General features: G+C 37.7%; 1 protein-coding gene across 5 annotated transcripts in view; it reads left to right on the top strand.

Moving 5' to 3' along the window:
* The window catches only part of LOC107151760 (zinc finger protein 540-like), a 35,028-nt gene that overhangs the window by 9,952 nt on the left and 7,640 nt on the right, over positions 1-17,436 (top strand). For 3 of the 5 annotated variants that reach the window (XM_015497145.2, XM_015497146.2, XM_048791087.1), the window contains 3 exons: positions 8,980-9,057; positions 11,010-11,136; positions 12,754-12,849. In XM_015497145.2, coding sequence (XP_015352631.1) covers positions 9,049-9,057; positions 11,010-11,136; positions 12,754-12,849 — 232 coding nt within the window. In that variant the 5' untranslated portion in view covers positions 8,980-9,048. Of the gene's footprint in view, positions 1-660; positions 786-8,979; positions 9,058-11,009; positions 11,137-12,753; positions 12,850-17,436 lie in introns of all 5 variants that reach the window. The other 2 variants (XM_048791088.1, XM_048791090.1) reach the window with 1 other exon arrangement.

The following is a 17,436-nucleotide window of genomic DNA, read 5'->3' as shown; positions in this document are numbered from 1 at the left end:
AGAAGGATACAAATTACCAAAAAGAAGAAGAAATTATTAAAAAATACAAAATCTGAATGGACTTTTTTAAGAGATGGATTTTTAATTTAAAACTTTCTCACTAAGTTAACTTCAGACTTATATAGCTGCACTGTGGAATCTTACCAAACATTTAAGAAATAATTCTCATCCTTCACAGACTTTTATAGAAAATAGGGGAGTAAATACTTCCAAACCATCTGTGAATCCATTATTACACAGCTACAAAAGCCTGATAAAGACAGTAGAAGAATACCATAGACCAATATCCCTTGTGAATATAAGACAAACATCCTCCATATTTTTAGGAAGTTACATTGAGCGGCACAAAAAAAATGACCAATGGGATTTATCCCTGCAATATAGGATTGGTTTAACACCCTAAAAATCAATTCTGTCAACAGAAAAAGCAAAACCACATTATCATCTCCGTAACTACCAAAAAAGTGGGTGTGTGCCACAGTGTCCAGCTTCAACTGAGTTTTATTTCTTTGTTATTTCTTGTCTGATTTGCATACTTCTTTTTTAAAGTATTTTATTTTATAAAAAAGTATTTGGCATAAGGTTAACATTTATTCATGGGGGGAAAATCTCAGGTCTGAATAAAAGGGAATTTCCTTTAACATTATGCTTTACCTTTAGGTTCAGGAATAAGAATGTTTGCTCCTACCAAGTTTCTTCAGACTTTTGGAAAAAATAAATAAATAAATCATCCAGACTGGGAAGAAAGAACTGAAATTGTCTATATTATATGGACGCATAATCATGTATGTAGAAAATATTTAAGTAATATAAGACATAATAGAAGTAGTCAAAAAGGTTCACATACAAGATCTATATATAAATACTAATTGTATTTCTGTGTATTAGCAAGGAACAATGTAAAAATGAAATTAAAATAATTTTCATGTGCATATCTAAAGGAAAAAATTAAATGCAAGATATATAAACCAAACTACCATAAAAAATTGCTAGAATTAAATGAAAGAGCTNCCTGGTGGCCTGAACCGGCCACCCCGCAGTCACCATTCCCGCACCTGAGGTTGTCCTCCTTTCTTAAAACGGAAACACGGAGCTGGTGACACCTGTGGGCTGTGAACATCTTGGCTTCGCTGTCTCTGGTGTCTGTTAGGTGCCCCTCCCCACCCCATTCTTACAGTCTCCCTCCTGGCCTTTCTCCCTGCGCCTTGTTTTCATATATATATATATATATATAATTTACATTTCTTTAGTTGTAGATGGACCTAATGCTTATTAGGTTTGTTTGTTGTTTTTTTTTTTACTGTGGTGCTGGGGATGGAACCCAGTGCTTCACGCGTGCTAGCCAAGTGCTCTACCACTCAGCCCCAGCCCGCCTGGTTTTCCTCCCAGCACACCGGGATCTGCAGGAGGACGGCCGCGCCATGTGGGAGTGTCCACCAAGCGGCCAGTTCACAGTTTTCCTTCGCTTCCTCTTTTTACTTTAGACACACTGGCCAGACTCCGGGCGCTCCCTTTGATTTGTCTCGGTGATACTCTTCCGACCTGCGCGCTGAGTTCCGTGTTGCTTCAGTATTTCTCTTCCGACCTGCGCGTTGAGTTCCGTGTTGCTATGGCTTCCGGAACAGAGCGGAAGTTGCTGGCAGATTGACCAGCATGTAAAACAAAAATTGGCACCTTGTTTTAAAACAAGGGGAAAAAAATTGCTGAACCCTGCAGATTCCTTCCTGTTCCTATTTAAAAAGTCTCGCCATCACCCTTCCCAGATGGACTGTCCAGTCCAAAGAGGCTCATCACAGCGGAAGCCCTAAGAGGAGTAGTGGGAAGGCTGGTGGGCGCCGAGGTGATAGCGCTCTGTGTGTTCATGCAGTTTTGCTACCACTCCTTCAAGACCATGGCAGAGTAGTCCTTCCTGGCCCTGGTGGAGCGGGCAGCCAACTAACGCGTTTCCTCCAGGTGGAGGCGCTAAGCTGGCTAGTGTCACATTGTGCTGAGGTGGCTTTTCCCCGCCTCCGCGTGGTGTTTCCCCTTCTCCCGTGTGTCCATCTGTCCCCTAGTAGAAATAACATGTTGAGAGGCTCTGCTTCCCACCGTCTTGTGAATTCAGAGTGAAAATGGGCCTAGAATCCAGTACTTCATTTGCATAGCTGTCAAAACCTGTAATAACTGTAGGTAATTATAAATGTCTAGGTTTGCTGCTGAGTCTTTGGGACAGTATTGTTCCATGTTCAATGTTTAGCACTCTCCTGGGGGTAAGGTGTTAGACAACAGCATTTGAGATTGAACATCGGCATATGAACAGAGGGAATATTTTTTAGCTTCTCCACCCTGGGGAGGAGAGAGGCCAGGAAGGCTGGGGCCTTTACTATAGCGTTGTTAGGTGGTGGTTCCCAGATAGTTGTAGTCCTGGGTTACCTCAGCAATATACTGAACTCTCTCTCCTTCCTTCTGCCTGTTATTTTCTCTGCTTCTGAGATAGCATTTTTGTCACACTAATACTTAAACCCTAAATATGAAAAGGTAAAGAATAAAACAGATTCATTAAACATAAGAATGGAATTCGGAACACTTAACACATTCAGCTATATGACAAAAAGTAAATGGATATGGTATTTTGTGAATGATCTCTTAAATAAAGAAAACCTTACATAATGAAAAACAATACAGGGCTGGGGAAGCGCGTTCGCTTGGCATGCTCGGGTCGCTGGGTTCGATCCTCAGCACCATATAAAAATAAAAAAAAAATAAAGATGTTGTGTCCACCGAAAACTAAAAAATATCTTAAAAATTCCCTCTCTAAAAAGGAAAACAATACAAAGCCTCAGTAATCTAAAAATATAGTATTAACATAAGGAAAAACATAGACTAATGGAACAGAATTCAGAGTTCAGAAATAAACTTTGCAATTATGGTAATGATTTATTTTAATAATAATTTCCTTTTTTTTGGAGGGGGTGTGGTCAATTGATTTTCAACAAATGTGCCAGGACAATTCAATAGGAAGGGGATAATCCTTTCAACAAATTAAGATGGAACAATTGGACAAACATATGTAAATGGTGAACTTTATTTCTTACATACCATAGACAGAAATTAACAAAATAGATCATAGGTATAAATGTGAAATCTAATTATAATGCCCTTGAAGAAAATATAGGAGAAAATTTTCATGACTTTGGCATATGTAAAGATTTATATGTGATCACTAAATCACAAATTATTTTTTTAAGTGATTAACTGGTCTTAAAGATTAAAATTTTTGTCCTTCAGAAAACACCAAACTGCTTAAAGTGTAGCACAGTGGTCGATCACTTGCCTAGCATGCGTGAAGATCTGGGTTCAATCCCTAGGACTGCAAAAACCAAAAACAAAAGAAAGTAAAGCCAAGTCATAAATCAAGAAAAAATATTTGAAAAAAATCATATAATATATAGCTTGTGTCTAGAACATAGAAAGAAGACTTATAACTCAATAGGAAGATTGGTAACTCAGTTTTAAAATGTGTAAATACTTTTTAAATTTTTCTTAGTGTATCAGGGACAGAGTCTCACTGAGTTGCTTAATGCCTCACTGTTTGTTGCTGAGGCTGGCTTTGAACTTGTGATCCTCCTGTCTCAGCCTCCAGAGCTACTGGAATTCTAGGTGTATGCCACCCCACTGGACAATGATTTATTTAAAAATATATATATTTTTACTTGTAGATGGACACACTACAATTTTTTTTTTTTTTTTTGGTACTTAACCACTGAGTCACATCCCTAGACTTTTGAAAAATATTTTATTTAGAGACAGGGTCTCACTGAGTTGCCTAGGGCCTCACTAAGTTGCTGGGGCTGGCCTTGAACTTGAACTCCTCCTGCCCTAGCCTCCCAAGCCACTGGAATTACCTTGCCCAACACAATACCTTTATTTTATTTATTTTTATATGGTGCTGAGGATCAAACCCAGTGCCTCACATGTACAAGGCAAGCACTCCACCACTGAGTTACAATCCCAGCCTATAAATCGTGTAAATGATTTAAATAGACATTTCACAAGAATGAAGTACTAATACATGCAACAGCATCAACAGACCTCAAAACCATTATACCAAGTAACAAATGAAAGACAAAAGGCTATATATTGTACAGTTGTATTTATATGGACTATCCAGAAGAAACTAAGATAGAAAGTAAATTGGTAATTGCTAGAAAGTGGAATTGGAAACAGAAAGTAATTACAAATGGTATGAGGTTTATTTTATTATTTTAGTTGTTGATAGACCTTTATTTTATATATGTGTTGTGCTGAGAATTGAACCCAGAGCCTCACACATGGCAGGCAAGTGTCTGAGCCCCAGCCCCAATGAAATGTTTTAAAGTCAGATCATGATAATGATTGCTTGACTCCGAAAATTTACTAAAAATCATTAATAGAGCATTTAAGTGGGTATTATATAAGTCATATCTCCAATAAAGCTTATTGTTGTTGTTGTTTTGGGGGGGCACCAGGGATTGAACTCAGGGGCACTCAACCACTAAGCCACATCCCTGGCCCTATTTTGTATTTTATTTAGAGACGGGATCTCACTGAGTTGCTTAGTGCCTCGCTTTTTGATGAGGCTGGCTTTGAACTCACAATCCTCCTGCTTCAGCCTCCAAAGCTGCTGGGATTCAGGCGTGTGCTACCATGCCTGGCAAAGCTGTATTTTAAAAGACTTTTTTTAGAAATAAACCCATATACCAGGAAGATACAAAAAGGAACCTGCAGGGAGACTTATCAAGTGTACGATGTCTTTTGGAAATTTTGGCCATGTCTAGGTATGAAAAACATGCTTAGAAAATCAAACGGAGGAATAATAGAATTGGTTTACATTTTGGGAGCTAAAGGAAAGTATGAAAAGCAATTCATTTAAAATACAAGCATGAAGCAGGGTGAGATGGCACATGCATGTAATCCCAAACACTTGGAAAGCTAAATCAGAAAGATCAAAATTTCAAGGCCAGCCTTAGTAATTTAGCCTAAGCAACTTAGACTCTGTCTCAAAAAATAAAAGAGTTGGGAATATGGCTCAGCGGTAGAGCACAAGGCTCTTTGTTCAGTCCCCAGTATTGAAAAACACACACACCTACAGGCATGGTAATGGATGAGTGCATAACTTTCTATTCATTTTGCTACATATTGATGTCTCTTTGACTATTTTATTGTGTGTCATGTTTTATAAACTGATTTTATCCCTGACAGGATATACTGATTTTTTTCCATATTCAAACCAGTTCTGCAATTTAGCATTTAATAACTATGATCCATTATGTGGATTTATTATAATGTATTGAACTAGCCAGCCATTCTTAGTCCTGTGAAGCTGAATTACTCCCAATTTCTGTATTGGGAATTTGTTTTTTTTTTTCTTTCAAAGTAGGAGCACTTAGGAATGTGGCATTAACTTCTACCAAGTAAAATACAGGCAACTATACCCGCCCAATTTTGATATTAGAAGTAGCTAATTTTTAAACCACTTAACTGGATTTTACTGATAAGAGAATATTTCCCATACCATAATTCACAGTCTGCCCTCTGGGACACAGTATTTTCTTCACTGTGGTTCTGTAAAGTGCTCAGCCAGATTTCTAAAGGATTGATTTGATATTTGGAAATATGAAAATGGACAAAAAGAACAAAGAGTCGATATATGCTACAACTTAGAAGAACCTCATAAACATGTGAAGGCCAGACACAAAAGGACATTGAATATTATTGTATAATCTCTCCCTTTTTTTTTCCCACTCAGCCTCCTGAGTAGCTGAGTTTACAGGTGTGTGCTACCACACCTGGCTGTATAATCCATTTTATAAAACATATACGGTAGACAAATTTATAGATACAAAAAGTAGATTACCAGAAAATGGGGGAGGGAGAAATGAATAGTAATTATTTCATGGATAGTATTTATTTTTAGGGGGCAATGATAAAGTTTTGAAACTAGAGAGAGGTTGTAATTATACAATGTTGTGAACACACCGCTTAATTCTACAGTTTAAAATAATTTATTCTAAGTTACATGAATTTCACATCAGTTAAAAAGGGCAATGATATTGTCATTATAATAGATAGGTAGATCATTGTAGTAGAATTGGGAGCCCAGAAATTAGCCCATACTATTCAATTTGGAAAGAATCATCCTTTCAACAAGTAGTGCTGGGAAAACTGGATAGTTAACATGCAAAACAATAAAGTTGGTCCCCTGCCTTACACCCTATGTAAAAGTTAGGTGGATGTGGTAGTGCTTGGCTATAATCCTAGCTACTCAGGAGACTGGGACAGGAGGATTACGAATTCAAGGCCAACCTCAGTAACTTAGCAAGACCATGTCTCAAATAAAAAGTGTTAGGGGTGTGGCTTAGTGGTTGACTGCCACACAGTGCCATTAAAAAAAAAAAAAAACTAAATGTAAGAACTAAAATTATAAAACCTTTAAAAGAAAATAAAAGGATAAGTATTTGTTTGGCAAGGAATTCTTAAATATTGTATCAATAGCTCAGGCAACAACAACAAAAACAGGCAATTTTTTTTTTTTATTTTTTAGTTTTAGATGGACACAATATTTTTATTTATTTATTTTTATGTGGTGCTGAGGATCAAACCCAGTGCCTCATGCATGCTAGGTGTGCACTCTACCACTGAGCCACATCCCTACCCCCCAAAAAATAGGCAAATTGGACTTCATCAGAATTAAACATTTTGAGTAACTCAAAAAGCCCAAGATATCTTTTGAAATTTTTAAACATATTTTTAATTATAAATGAACATAATACCTTTATTTTATTTTTTGAGAGAAATTTTTTAATATTTATTCCTTAGTTTTCGATGGACACAACATCTTTATTTTATTTTTATATGGTGCTAAGGATCGAACCCACTGCCCCGTGCATGCCAGGTGAGCGCGCTACCGCTTGAGCCACATCCCCAGCCTTATTTGTTTGTTTTTATGCAGTGCTGAGGATCGAACCCAGTGTCTCACACATGCTAGGGAAGCACTCTACCACTGAGCCCCAAGCCCAAAATATTTGTTATCTCATCCTTTGCAGGAAAAGTTTGCTTACCCCCAATCTATATCATTTTTATGACTTGTTGTTTTCTGGTATGTGGATACAGTAGAATTTATTTAACCTATTCTTTATTGAAGGCTATTTATTATTTCCCAGTCTTTTCCTTTTTAAAATTAGTTTATTTGCCCCTGTTTGCATATATCTTTTTGCCCACATATAAATTATTTTCTTTAGGGTCCTAAAAATAGGATTGTTAAATACCTGGCTTGTATTGGTTTTTGTAGTTTTGTTTTGGAACCAGGGATTAAACCCAGGAATGCTTAACCACTGAGCCACATACCCAGCCTTTTTGTGTGTGTGTGTGGGTGTGGGTGTGGGTGTGGGTGTGGTGCTGGGGATTGAACCCAGGGCCTTGTGCATGCAAGGCAAGCACTCCACCAACTGAGTTATATCCCCAGTACCACCTAACCCTTTTTTTATATTAGAAACAGGGTCTCACTGAGTTGCTCAGAGCCTCACTAAGTGCTGAGGCTGGGTTTGAACTTGTGATCCTCTTGCCTTAGCCTCCTAAATCACTGGGATTATAGGCGTGTGCCACCATGCTCAGCTTGTAGAGAAATTCTTGTAACTGAAAAAAATAAATTACTACTAGTTCCTGAATATTTATTTTATTTTACCAATACCTGAGATCCTCCTCTGTTTGTTTTTATATCACATCAACATGAATTAGAAAATTTACCCTCTTGTAAGTGATACCATTGTATGACATTGTGTGTCTATTTTGTTCCAACCTTGCTAACATGTAATCAGTCTTTTAAATCCATCTGTGAACTAAACATAAAATGTTACTTGTCCCTTCAACATATCTTCTTAATTAGCAACATTTAATACTTCCTGGTAAGTTACTTCTATTATTGTTCATGCTCAGGTTTCCTAAGGTGTCATAAGAAATTCTGCATATCCATAGCAAGAGCAGAATTGAAAACAAACTGGCTTTGTAGTTGGACAATTCTGGAATCAGAACTCATATGTGCCATTAATTAACTGGATTTAGGTTTCTGTTTCTAGTGTTTGAAATGGAGATAACAGTGTTTTAGGGCTATTCTGAGCTATATGGCATGTATCAATCATATAAAAGTTGACTTTCTTTTTTAACCGATGTAGGGATGATAAATTCACTTTTCACAAAGTTTGGGTATGAAGAAAGAGTAAGAAGGATGTCAAGCAGAAAAATCCTGTGGATGATTCTGACTGGGGGAAATGGGGAGCTGCAAGCCCTGAGAATTCTGGTAGTTCTAGTTCAGGTGAGGGTAGGAATCCCAGTAGGCAGGTACAGTTTTGCAGTGATAAAGGCTGTCATGCATTGTCCATGCTGGAGGTCAGCAAATGTCACATCAATAAAGGAACAAATACTAAGTATTTTAGGCTTTATAGGCCATATAACTCTGTTAAATGGCTATTGGAATTTTCTGAAAGTAGCCATAGACAAGAGTAAACGGATGGTCCAGATTTAGTTCATGGGCCATAGTTTGCAGACTCCCAGTCTGTTCTGCCTTTTGTCTTCAAATCCAGGGAGGCCAGGAAAGGCTTAAAGCAAGGAAAACTGCCGTCTGTTTTAGTTTGTGTGGTCACTTTTTAGAATTGAGAATCAGGAAGGAGAATCTAGTCAGGGCGGTTCTGAACATCCCAGCCTTGGGCGGAGATCAGCATCTTCATAGTGGGGATTGCCCAGAACTCCCCTGCTGAAGATACTGATCATGAGTTCTAATACAGGCGAGCCTCTGCTCTTTACAGTAGCCCAGCTTCCTTGACAGGGAGAATACAAGGGAGGAGCATGTGAGGGAAGTATGGGTGCCAGTGTTTACAAGCAAGAATAGAGAAGAAAAGATTATTTGCATCCTTTTGAAACAGCCTCTTGTCATTGGTTCATTTTTTTTTTTCTCATCCAATTCAGGTTTCTCAGAACTTTGCTTCTCTAGAAGAACCCTGAGGAAGACTGGCCAGTTCTTGTAAACCTAAAACCATGGCTCACGTAAGCAGCCGTCTCTTTCTTTCTTGCGATTCCCCAAGTCCCTTTTAGGGTCACGTGAAAGAATTTTCATTCTTTATACTGAACCTTCTTATTTAACTGAAGTTTTCTTTCATCTCTAATTGTCCCAGTGGCTCTTATATGCCCCTGTTTTCTTTAACAAATGTTCATCTGAACCTGACTAAACCTTGCAGCATCTGCTGTGCATGCATTCTCTGTCTGCAGCACAAATGGGGCAAAAACGAAGTCTCTGGAGGGAAGTATTTTACCTCATCAGAGCTGAAGTGTAATCAAACAAAGGATGAGCTTATCTGATGACACACAGGAAAACTAAAGTTTTCCAGGGAACTGTGTCTGTAGGCAAAATGCAGTTTAGTGTTGATTGGCTTCATTCTCGCTATATGGTTGGGTTCTGTGTATGGAGCAATCGGGACCTTTTCTGGGAATCTCCAAGAGTTGAAAATCCACAATAGGAGCCATTTTGAGGTTGAATGGAATAAGCTGGTCTTGACATCTGTGTGATTTGGCTAATTCTACATCAAGATTCTTTGTTCCAGGAACAAAGAAAGTGTACAGTATTTATAAGAAAATCACCCAGAGGCATAAATATTAGATCTTTGTATTCTCCCATGATTAGAGAAACCTTAAGAGAGATTATCTAACATAAATGTCTTACTTTCTGGATTCTATAATTAAGTTTGGTATATCCATAAGATTGTATTTTTATTATTATTATTAATTATTATTATCATTATTACTATTATTATTATTTTGCAGAGCTAGAGATGGAATCCAGGGTCTTGTGCAGGCTAGGCAAGTGCTCTATCACTGAGCTACACTCCTAGCCTGCTTCATTATTACTTAGCTGATTAAAATAATTTATATCCCAGCAGCTCAGGAGGCTGAGACAGGAGGATCAAGAGTTCAAAGCCAGCCTCAGCAAAAGTGAGGTGTTTAAGCAACTCAGTGAGATCCTGTCTCCAAATAAAATACAAAATAGGGCTGGGGATGTGGCTCAGTGGTCAAGTGCCCCTGAGTTCAATCCCTGGTAATAGTAGTGATAGTAATAATAATAATAATTATTATTATTATTATTATTATTATTATATTTATTTTTTGTAGTTGTAGTTTGGACACAATAACTTTATTTATTTTTATGTGGTGCTGAGGATGGAACCCAGGGCCTTGCACATGCAAGGCAAGCTCTTTACCGCTGATCCATAATCCCAGCCACTATTATTATTATTATTATTATTGTTTATAAGATGGGCCCAGTGTCTATAATCCCAGCTGCTCAGAAGACATAGGTGATTAGTATCACCTGAAGCCACAAAGTTCAGATGAGCCTAGACTCTGTCTCACATGAATAAATGAATAACATTTACAATAGAATTGCCCAAATAAGGAAAAATTAGGACATAATGACATAAAGATTAAGCTGAATATTTTTAAAATTCTTTAATTTTATACAAACCCATTATTCTAGGAGATATTTTATATAGTATTTTTTTTAATCTTTATTTATTTTTATGTGGTGCTGAGGCTCAAGCCCAGGGCCTTGCAAGTGCTAGGCGAGTGCTCTTCTGCTGAGCCCCAGCCCTTATATAGTATTTTTTTTTAAATCTATATGATTTTAAGTAAAGGAAAAGATGAATTTGCTTGTATCCACTGTTTAATTTAATTGGGCAACATTTAATTTGTTCTCAGAAATGTTTGAGTAATCAAAGAATCCCATAATATATAGGAAATTTTGCATGTAGCAACTAGATTCTTCAAGAAAATAAGGCCATTCTACTCAAACACCAGTGTCATTCCTATCTCTTACCTTTGTCATAAGCTTTCAGCCCTAGCCTTTGTTTTGTATAGTCTCCCACTTGCTGCAATGAAATATTTTATCTCCTCTTTTTCCTTAAGTATGCATTCTATACCAGTAATGTGTTGGTTTCTCATTTCAGAAACTAGTGAAGTTCAGTGATGTGTCTGTAGTCTTCTCTCAAAGGGAATGGAAGTGCCTGAACCCTACTCAGAGGGAATTGTACAGAGATGTGATGCTAGAGAATTATAGCAACTTGGTCTCACTGGGTAAGGTCATTTACCTCAAATAATTTAAACACTGCTCTCTGAAATAATAGCTTTCCCTTACATGAATTCAGAACATTTGTTTATTTTGGGGTACTGGGGATTAAAACTGAAGGCCTTATCCTGCTAAACACATCATTTACCACTGAGCTATATCTCTAGCCCTTTAGGACTGTTTTTTACGAAAGTAACTGAATTTCTTCCCTGTTACTCAAGGAATTAATTGAACTTCACTGGTATGTAAATAGCATTTCACCACACTGTAGTGATCTTCATGAACCATTTCCTTAATCCATTGCCATAGTTGCATCTTTTTTGATGACTAAGGGACTAGATTTGAATTATAGGATATTTATTCCAAAGTCAATTTCAAAGAAATAACGTTTCACATTGAAGTTGAGCTTAGAATTGCTTATGGGGGGCTGGGGATGTGGCTCAAGCGGTAGCGTGCTCACCTGGCATGCGTGCGGCCCGAGTTCGATCCTCAGCACCACATAGAAAGATGTTGTGTCCGCCGAAAACTAAAAGATAAATATTTAAAAAAATTCTCTCTCTCTCTTTAAAAAATAAAATAAAATATATAGAATTGCTTATGGTTGTTCTATTTGGCAGGATAACAGTCCTACCCAGTGTCACGACTTATGTCATAATTTAAATTAGTAATGTGTTTAAAAATAAAATGAATGCATTCTGTTTCTCACACCAAACACCTCGTGATTGAAAATTAAAATCCATTACCTTAGCTCTTGCTTCAAACTAGAGCTGGGGTTGTGGACTCAAAGGTATATTAAAAAAAAATCTCAGGCTGGGGTTGTGGCTCAATGGTAGAATGCTTGCCTAGCATGTGTGAGGCACTGGGTTTGATTCTCAGCACCGTATATAAATGAACAAAATAAAGGTCCAAATAAAATAACACCAACTTTGTTTAAAAAAACTCAAAAAGAGAGAACTTTGGGGCTGGGATTGTGGCTCAGTGGTAGAGCGCTCACCTAGCACAGGTGGGACCCGGGTTCGATCCTCAGCACCACATAAAAATAAAGGCATTGTGTTGTGTCCATCTACACCTAAAAAAAAAGAAGAAGAACAACAACAACAACAACTTCAAACTATCTTAGGAAGTTTCTTTTGCTCCAAATAAATTAGTATCAATAAAATACTAATAGCTAGTAGAGTGCTTACCATATACCAAGAATTGTTCTGAATATTAGCCATGAAATAGGTATTACTTTTATTTTCATTCTACAAGTGAGAAAACTAAGGCCCAGAGAATTTAAGTGGTTTGCTTACAATCATTGGTATGTAGATGGAAGAGCAGAATCTGAACCCTTATAGTCTGGCTCCAGAGTCGGTGCTCTCAGTTACTACTGTCTCTCAACAGAGTGAGTCTGCAGGAGTTTTAATTATAAAATGGGACCTTTTCCCTGCATATCAAGTTTCTTTATGCTCTAGGATCGTGCGGTTACCCTAATTTGAGTATTCTTTAATCTTAGTTTTCTCTGAAGTATATATTGATATTATGGATCCATAGTTTACTACAAGTTTAATCAAGTCTTAAAATATTTTTGAACTTGGCATATCATATCACTTTTATATCTTGTTGTATTTCTTTCTTGTAATCAGGATATTCTGCCTCAAAGCCAGAAGTGATTACCTTATTGGAGCAAGGCAAAGAGCCGTTCATTGTGATTGGAGATGTGCAAGGAAGACGGTGTGCAGGTAAGTGAGGGCTCACCAGGTAAATGCCAACAAAGGCCAGATGGTCAAGGTGGGGAGCACAGGTTTGCATGTTGTTATGGCCTAAGAGAGGGAAGAAAACAGATTTTTCTTAGTGTAAAGTACCAAAAGAACTTTTATGTGCATTCTCAGTTATCACTGTCTGTTTTTTCCCCTTCTCATATTACCCTCTAATTTCAATTAGAGATTGTCAGGAGGGAAGAAGGGAGGGAAAGAGGAAGATCTGGGAACTGAAATAGAGCAAACGCTTACATGAATTTATGAATATGTCAAAATGAACCCAAATATAAATATAACTATAATGCACTAATTTAAAAAATTCAAAAGAAAATGCTCTCTTTCCCAGTGCAACCAATTGATTTCCATATTTTTTTCCTGCAGTGATTCTTAAGCTTGTCTCCAATTCCTGAAAGTTCATTCATTTACCTATTCAGCATATATTTACTGATTGCCTTCTCTGAGCCAGGCAGTGTGCCAACTATAACATATATTTTGGCAAACAGGCTAAAACCTCCCACATTAATGAAGTTGACAGTGTAGAATGGGAGACACTCAGTAAACTGTAAACCAATGAATAGATAATATAATGTGAAATCATGATGCATGCTATAAAGGAAAAGTATGAAGGGTGAGGAGGTGGAGTTGGGCTCGGTGCTCAGCAAAGCCTTTTGTAAGGAGGGGATATTTGTGCAGAGACAGGAAATACGGGCTTATATCCTGTGAATAACTGGAAAGAAATCATCTCATGTGAAGAGGGCAATGAGATTTTTATGTTTGCAGAACAGCAAAAAGCTCAGAGCATATTTAGAGGGGGGAAGAATACTAAATAAGAGTTAAAGTTGAGCAGGAGCCAAATCTTAGTTTTTTTTTTTTTCCCACAGTGGGAAATTTGGATTTTTCTTTTCAAAGAAAGATTGAAAGCCATAATCTCATATGTTTTTAAATGATCATAATATATACTATGTGGAGAATATACTAAATGGAGGCAAGATTGGAAGTAGAAAGGTCAGTGAACAAACTACTTCAGAGGTCTATACTAGTCATAGCAGTGATAGTAACTTGGATTAGGATGATGGTGAAAGGGTGGTGTATTCACCTTGTGCTTTGGAAGCAGAGCTAATAGACCTGCTATGAGGTATAGGTGAAAGAGATGAATAGAATCCAGCTGATCTAGGCAGACATGAAAGATGGCTTGGGGGATGGAAATAGAGTTCTGTTTTAGGTATCCAGTTTTCCCTTGGTATCCATGGAGGATTGGTTCTGGGGTTTCCAACTGATCTCAAAATCTGTTCAAGTCCCTTAAAGTCATCTCTGGATTCCTTATAATACCTAAGACACTGTAAAATGCTACATACATAGTTCCTACATTATATTTTTAGGGAATAATGACAAGAAAAAAGATGTATGTGTTCTGTATGTGTTCAGTACAGATACAATTTATTTTCACATATTTTAGTCTGCATTTGATTGAATCCATGGATACAGAACCTGCAGATATATTACAGTTAAGATGCCAGTGCCAATGGTATCTGAGGATGAAAACTTGCTAGCTATGGCTCAGAAAAGGAGGTGAGGCACTGGTGATGGTGATATAGAAAATTGTAGGTTGGGAATGTGGCAGTGGTAGAGCTCTTGCCTAGTATGTGTAAAGCCCTGGATTCAATCTCCGATAACATGTGCACGCACATACACACAGATACATACATACACAAAATGCCTATTTGTCATCAAGGATGAGACATTAAGCTGGCATCTGAAAAAAGCAAGTTTAGCATTCAGGGAGAGGTTAGGACTAGTTATATAAATTTGGGTGTCCAACCAGGGGACTAGATGAGATATTTAGGACTGCTATAACCTACCACCTATTTTTAGAAATAAAGTATTATTGGAACGTAGCCATAGCTATTTAGTTACATGTTGTCTGTGGAAGATGAGTAGTTGAGGCCCACAGAACCTAAAATTTTTATTGTTTGGCCCTTTACAGAAAAAAAATGTATTGGCCCCTCCCCTAGGAAATGGGTATTAAAGGAGGCCAGAAGAGACAGAGATGATGGAGGCCCTTTATTTAGAGAAGGAAGAAGAGGCAGCATGTAGATTTTGGTCACACAGACCTGGAGAGAGTGGTGCTATGAAACAAATGAGGAAAATGTTTCAGGAAGGAACAGTAGATACAGGTGGACTGAACTGAGCTTCACCCACAGGATATGGCAGGAAGGAAATTCTTGGTGACCTTGTGTTCAGGGGATAAGGTTTCAATGGTATTGAGGATGAAACTTGCTAAGTATGGCTCAGAACAGGAGGTGAGCCACTGGTGATGGTGAGATAACGAGATTTTGTTAAGAAATGAACTAGAGATGGGTTTAGAAGCTAGAAGGGTGTGTGGGGTATGATGAGTCAATTTTAAGATGAGAATGATGTGGCTCAGAGGTAGAGCATGCAACTAGCATGCGTGAGGCATTGAGTTCAATCCACAGTACCACATAAAGTAAAATAAAGACATTGTGTCCACCTATAACTAAAAAGTAAATATTAAAACAAAAGATGAGAATGAGTCCATAGAAAGAAAAAATATTGAGGTAGAAAAAAGGATTATTATGGAAATTGGGGAGGAGTAGGATCCAGTTCATAAGGAAGAATTAAGAGAATTATAAATACGATATGGATACAGGTGAGTTGATGCGACAAAGGAATGGTTATTTCTTTTTTTTCAATATTTTTTTTAGTTGTAGATGGACACAATAACTTTATTTTTATTTTTATGTGATGCTGAGGATCAAACCCAGTGCCTTCCACATGCAAGGTGAGCACTCTATCACTATGCCACAGCCCCAACTCATTCTTCTTTTTTTTTTATTGGATACAATACCTTTATTTTTATTTATTTTTTTGTGGTGCTGAGGATTGAACCAAGTGCCTCACTTGTGCTAAGGAAATGCTCTACCACTGAGCTACTACACCCCAGCCCTGTTTTTATTAGAGGAGTAAGAGAAATCATCAGCCAAGAATTGGAAGGGTGTTTGAATTGGAAGAATTGGAAAGTGTGTTTGAAGTAAAAAGGTGTTAAATATATTTTTAATATTTGAAAGAATGATCAAGGCTCATAGTCGGAGAAAATGCCCATTTATTGAGGAACAGCTCTGCATATTTGTAGAGCCGGGAGTGGTTTGACAGTTATGACAGTTTGATGGTTGAAGGGTTTGACAGTTGGCATGGGGTGCTTTCTGATTGGTGGGTAAAGATCATGTGAGCCACCAGGGCTAGTCTGATTGGTGGGTAAGGATCATGTGAGCCAGCAGGGCTCACCATTGGACAGCTCTTCTTGGGGGATGGGGAAGTTAGTCTTTGGAGCCGGGGTGATCCCAACAATATTGATATTCGATTTACCTACACTTCAATGGCTTGTGTACCTTTTGTGTTCTGAGGACCACCAATGAAAAGTAATAATAGTTAACAGAGCACTTAATCTACATAGCTCAGGCAGTCCTCATAACGGCTGTAAGAAAAGTACTATGAACTAAGCAGGGTTGTTACCCACTATAATTCCAGAGATTACAGGAACGGTGACACAGGCTAGCAATTCCAATTAATTGAGAGGTTAAGGCAAAAGGATCACAAGTTTGAGGCCAGCCTTGGCAACTTAGTAAGACCCTGTCTCAGAATAAAAAATTTTGAAGTAGTAGGGTAGCTCAGTGGTAGTACTCCTGCGTTCAATCCCCATCACACACACAAAAAAAAGTATTATTATATTGTTATTTTATAGAATAAAGAAACAAGAACACATAGAAGTGATATACCTTACATAAGGTAAAGTAATAGAGATGGAATTCAGACTCAGTATGCCTCAAGAATCTTTACTCTTTCTTTTTGCTCCGGGGATTGAATCCAGAGGCACTTCACCACTGAGCAACATCCCCAGCCCTTTTTTATTTTTTCGTTTTGAGACAGAGTTTCACTGAGTTGCTTAGGGCCTCACTAAGTTGCTGAGGCTGCCTCCTGAATTGCTGGAATTACATTGTGCCCCATTGTACCTGGGAAGAATCTTTACTCTTAACAAATGAATATGCCTTCAACACATGTTTATTTAATGGCTCCTTTGTCCAGTACATATGGATTTTTTTAAAGGAAGAAGAGTTTAAACTTTTAAATCAAGATTTCAGGGGCTGGGATGTGGCTCAAGCGGTAGCGCGCTTGCCTGGCAAGCGTGCGGCCTGGGTTCGATCCTCAGCACCACATACAAAGATGTTGTGTCCGCCAATAACTAAAAAATAAATATTAAAAAAAATTCTTTCTCTCTCTCTCTCCCTCTCTCACTCTCTCTTTAAAAAAAAAAAAAAAGATTTCAGTCAAAAATGGGAATATGGGGGCTGAGGTGGCTTAGTGGTAGAGCGCTCGCCTAGCATGTACGAGGCCCTGGGTTTGATCCTCAGCACCACATAAAATAAATAAATAAAATAAAGGTATTGTGTCCAACTACAACTAAAAAATATAATTATTAAAAAAATGGGAATCAGAATATGTGACCTTTATGAATAATTGAAAGAGTGACTGATCATATACTTAAATGAAAGT

This window comes from Marmota marmota, unplaced genomic scaffold (assembly GCF_001458135.2).
Source record: "Marmota marmota marmota unplaced genomic scaffold, marMar, whole genome shotgun sequence".
Classification (NCBI taxonomy): domain Eukaryota; kingdom Metazoa; phylum Chordata; class Mammalia; order Rodentia; family Sciuridae; genus Marmota; species Marmota marmota.
This window is presented reverse-complemented; position numbering and strand designations above follow the sequence as displayed.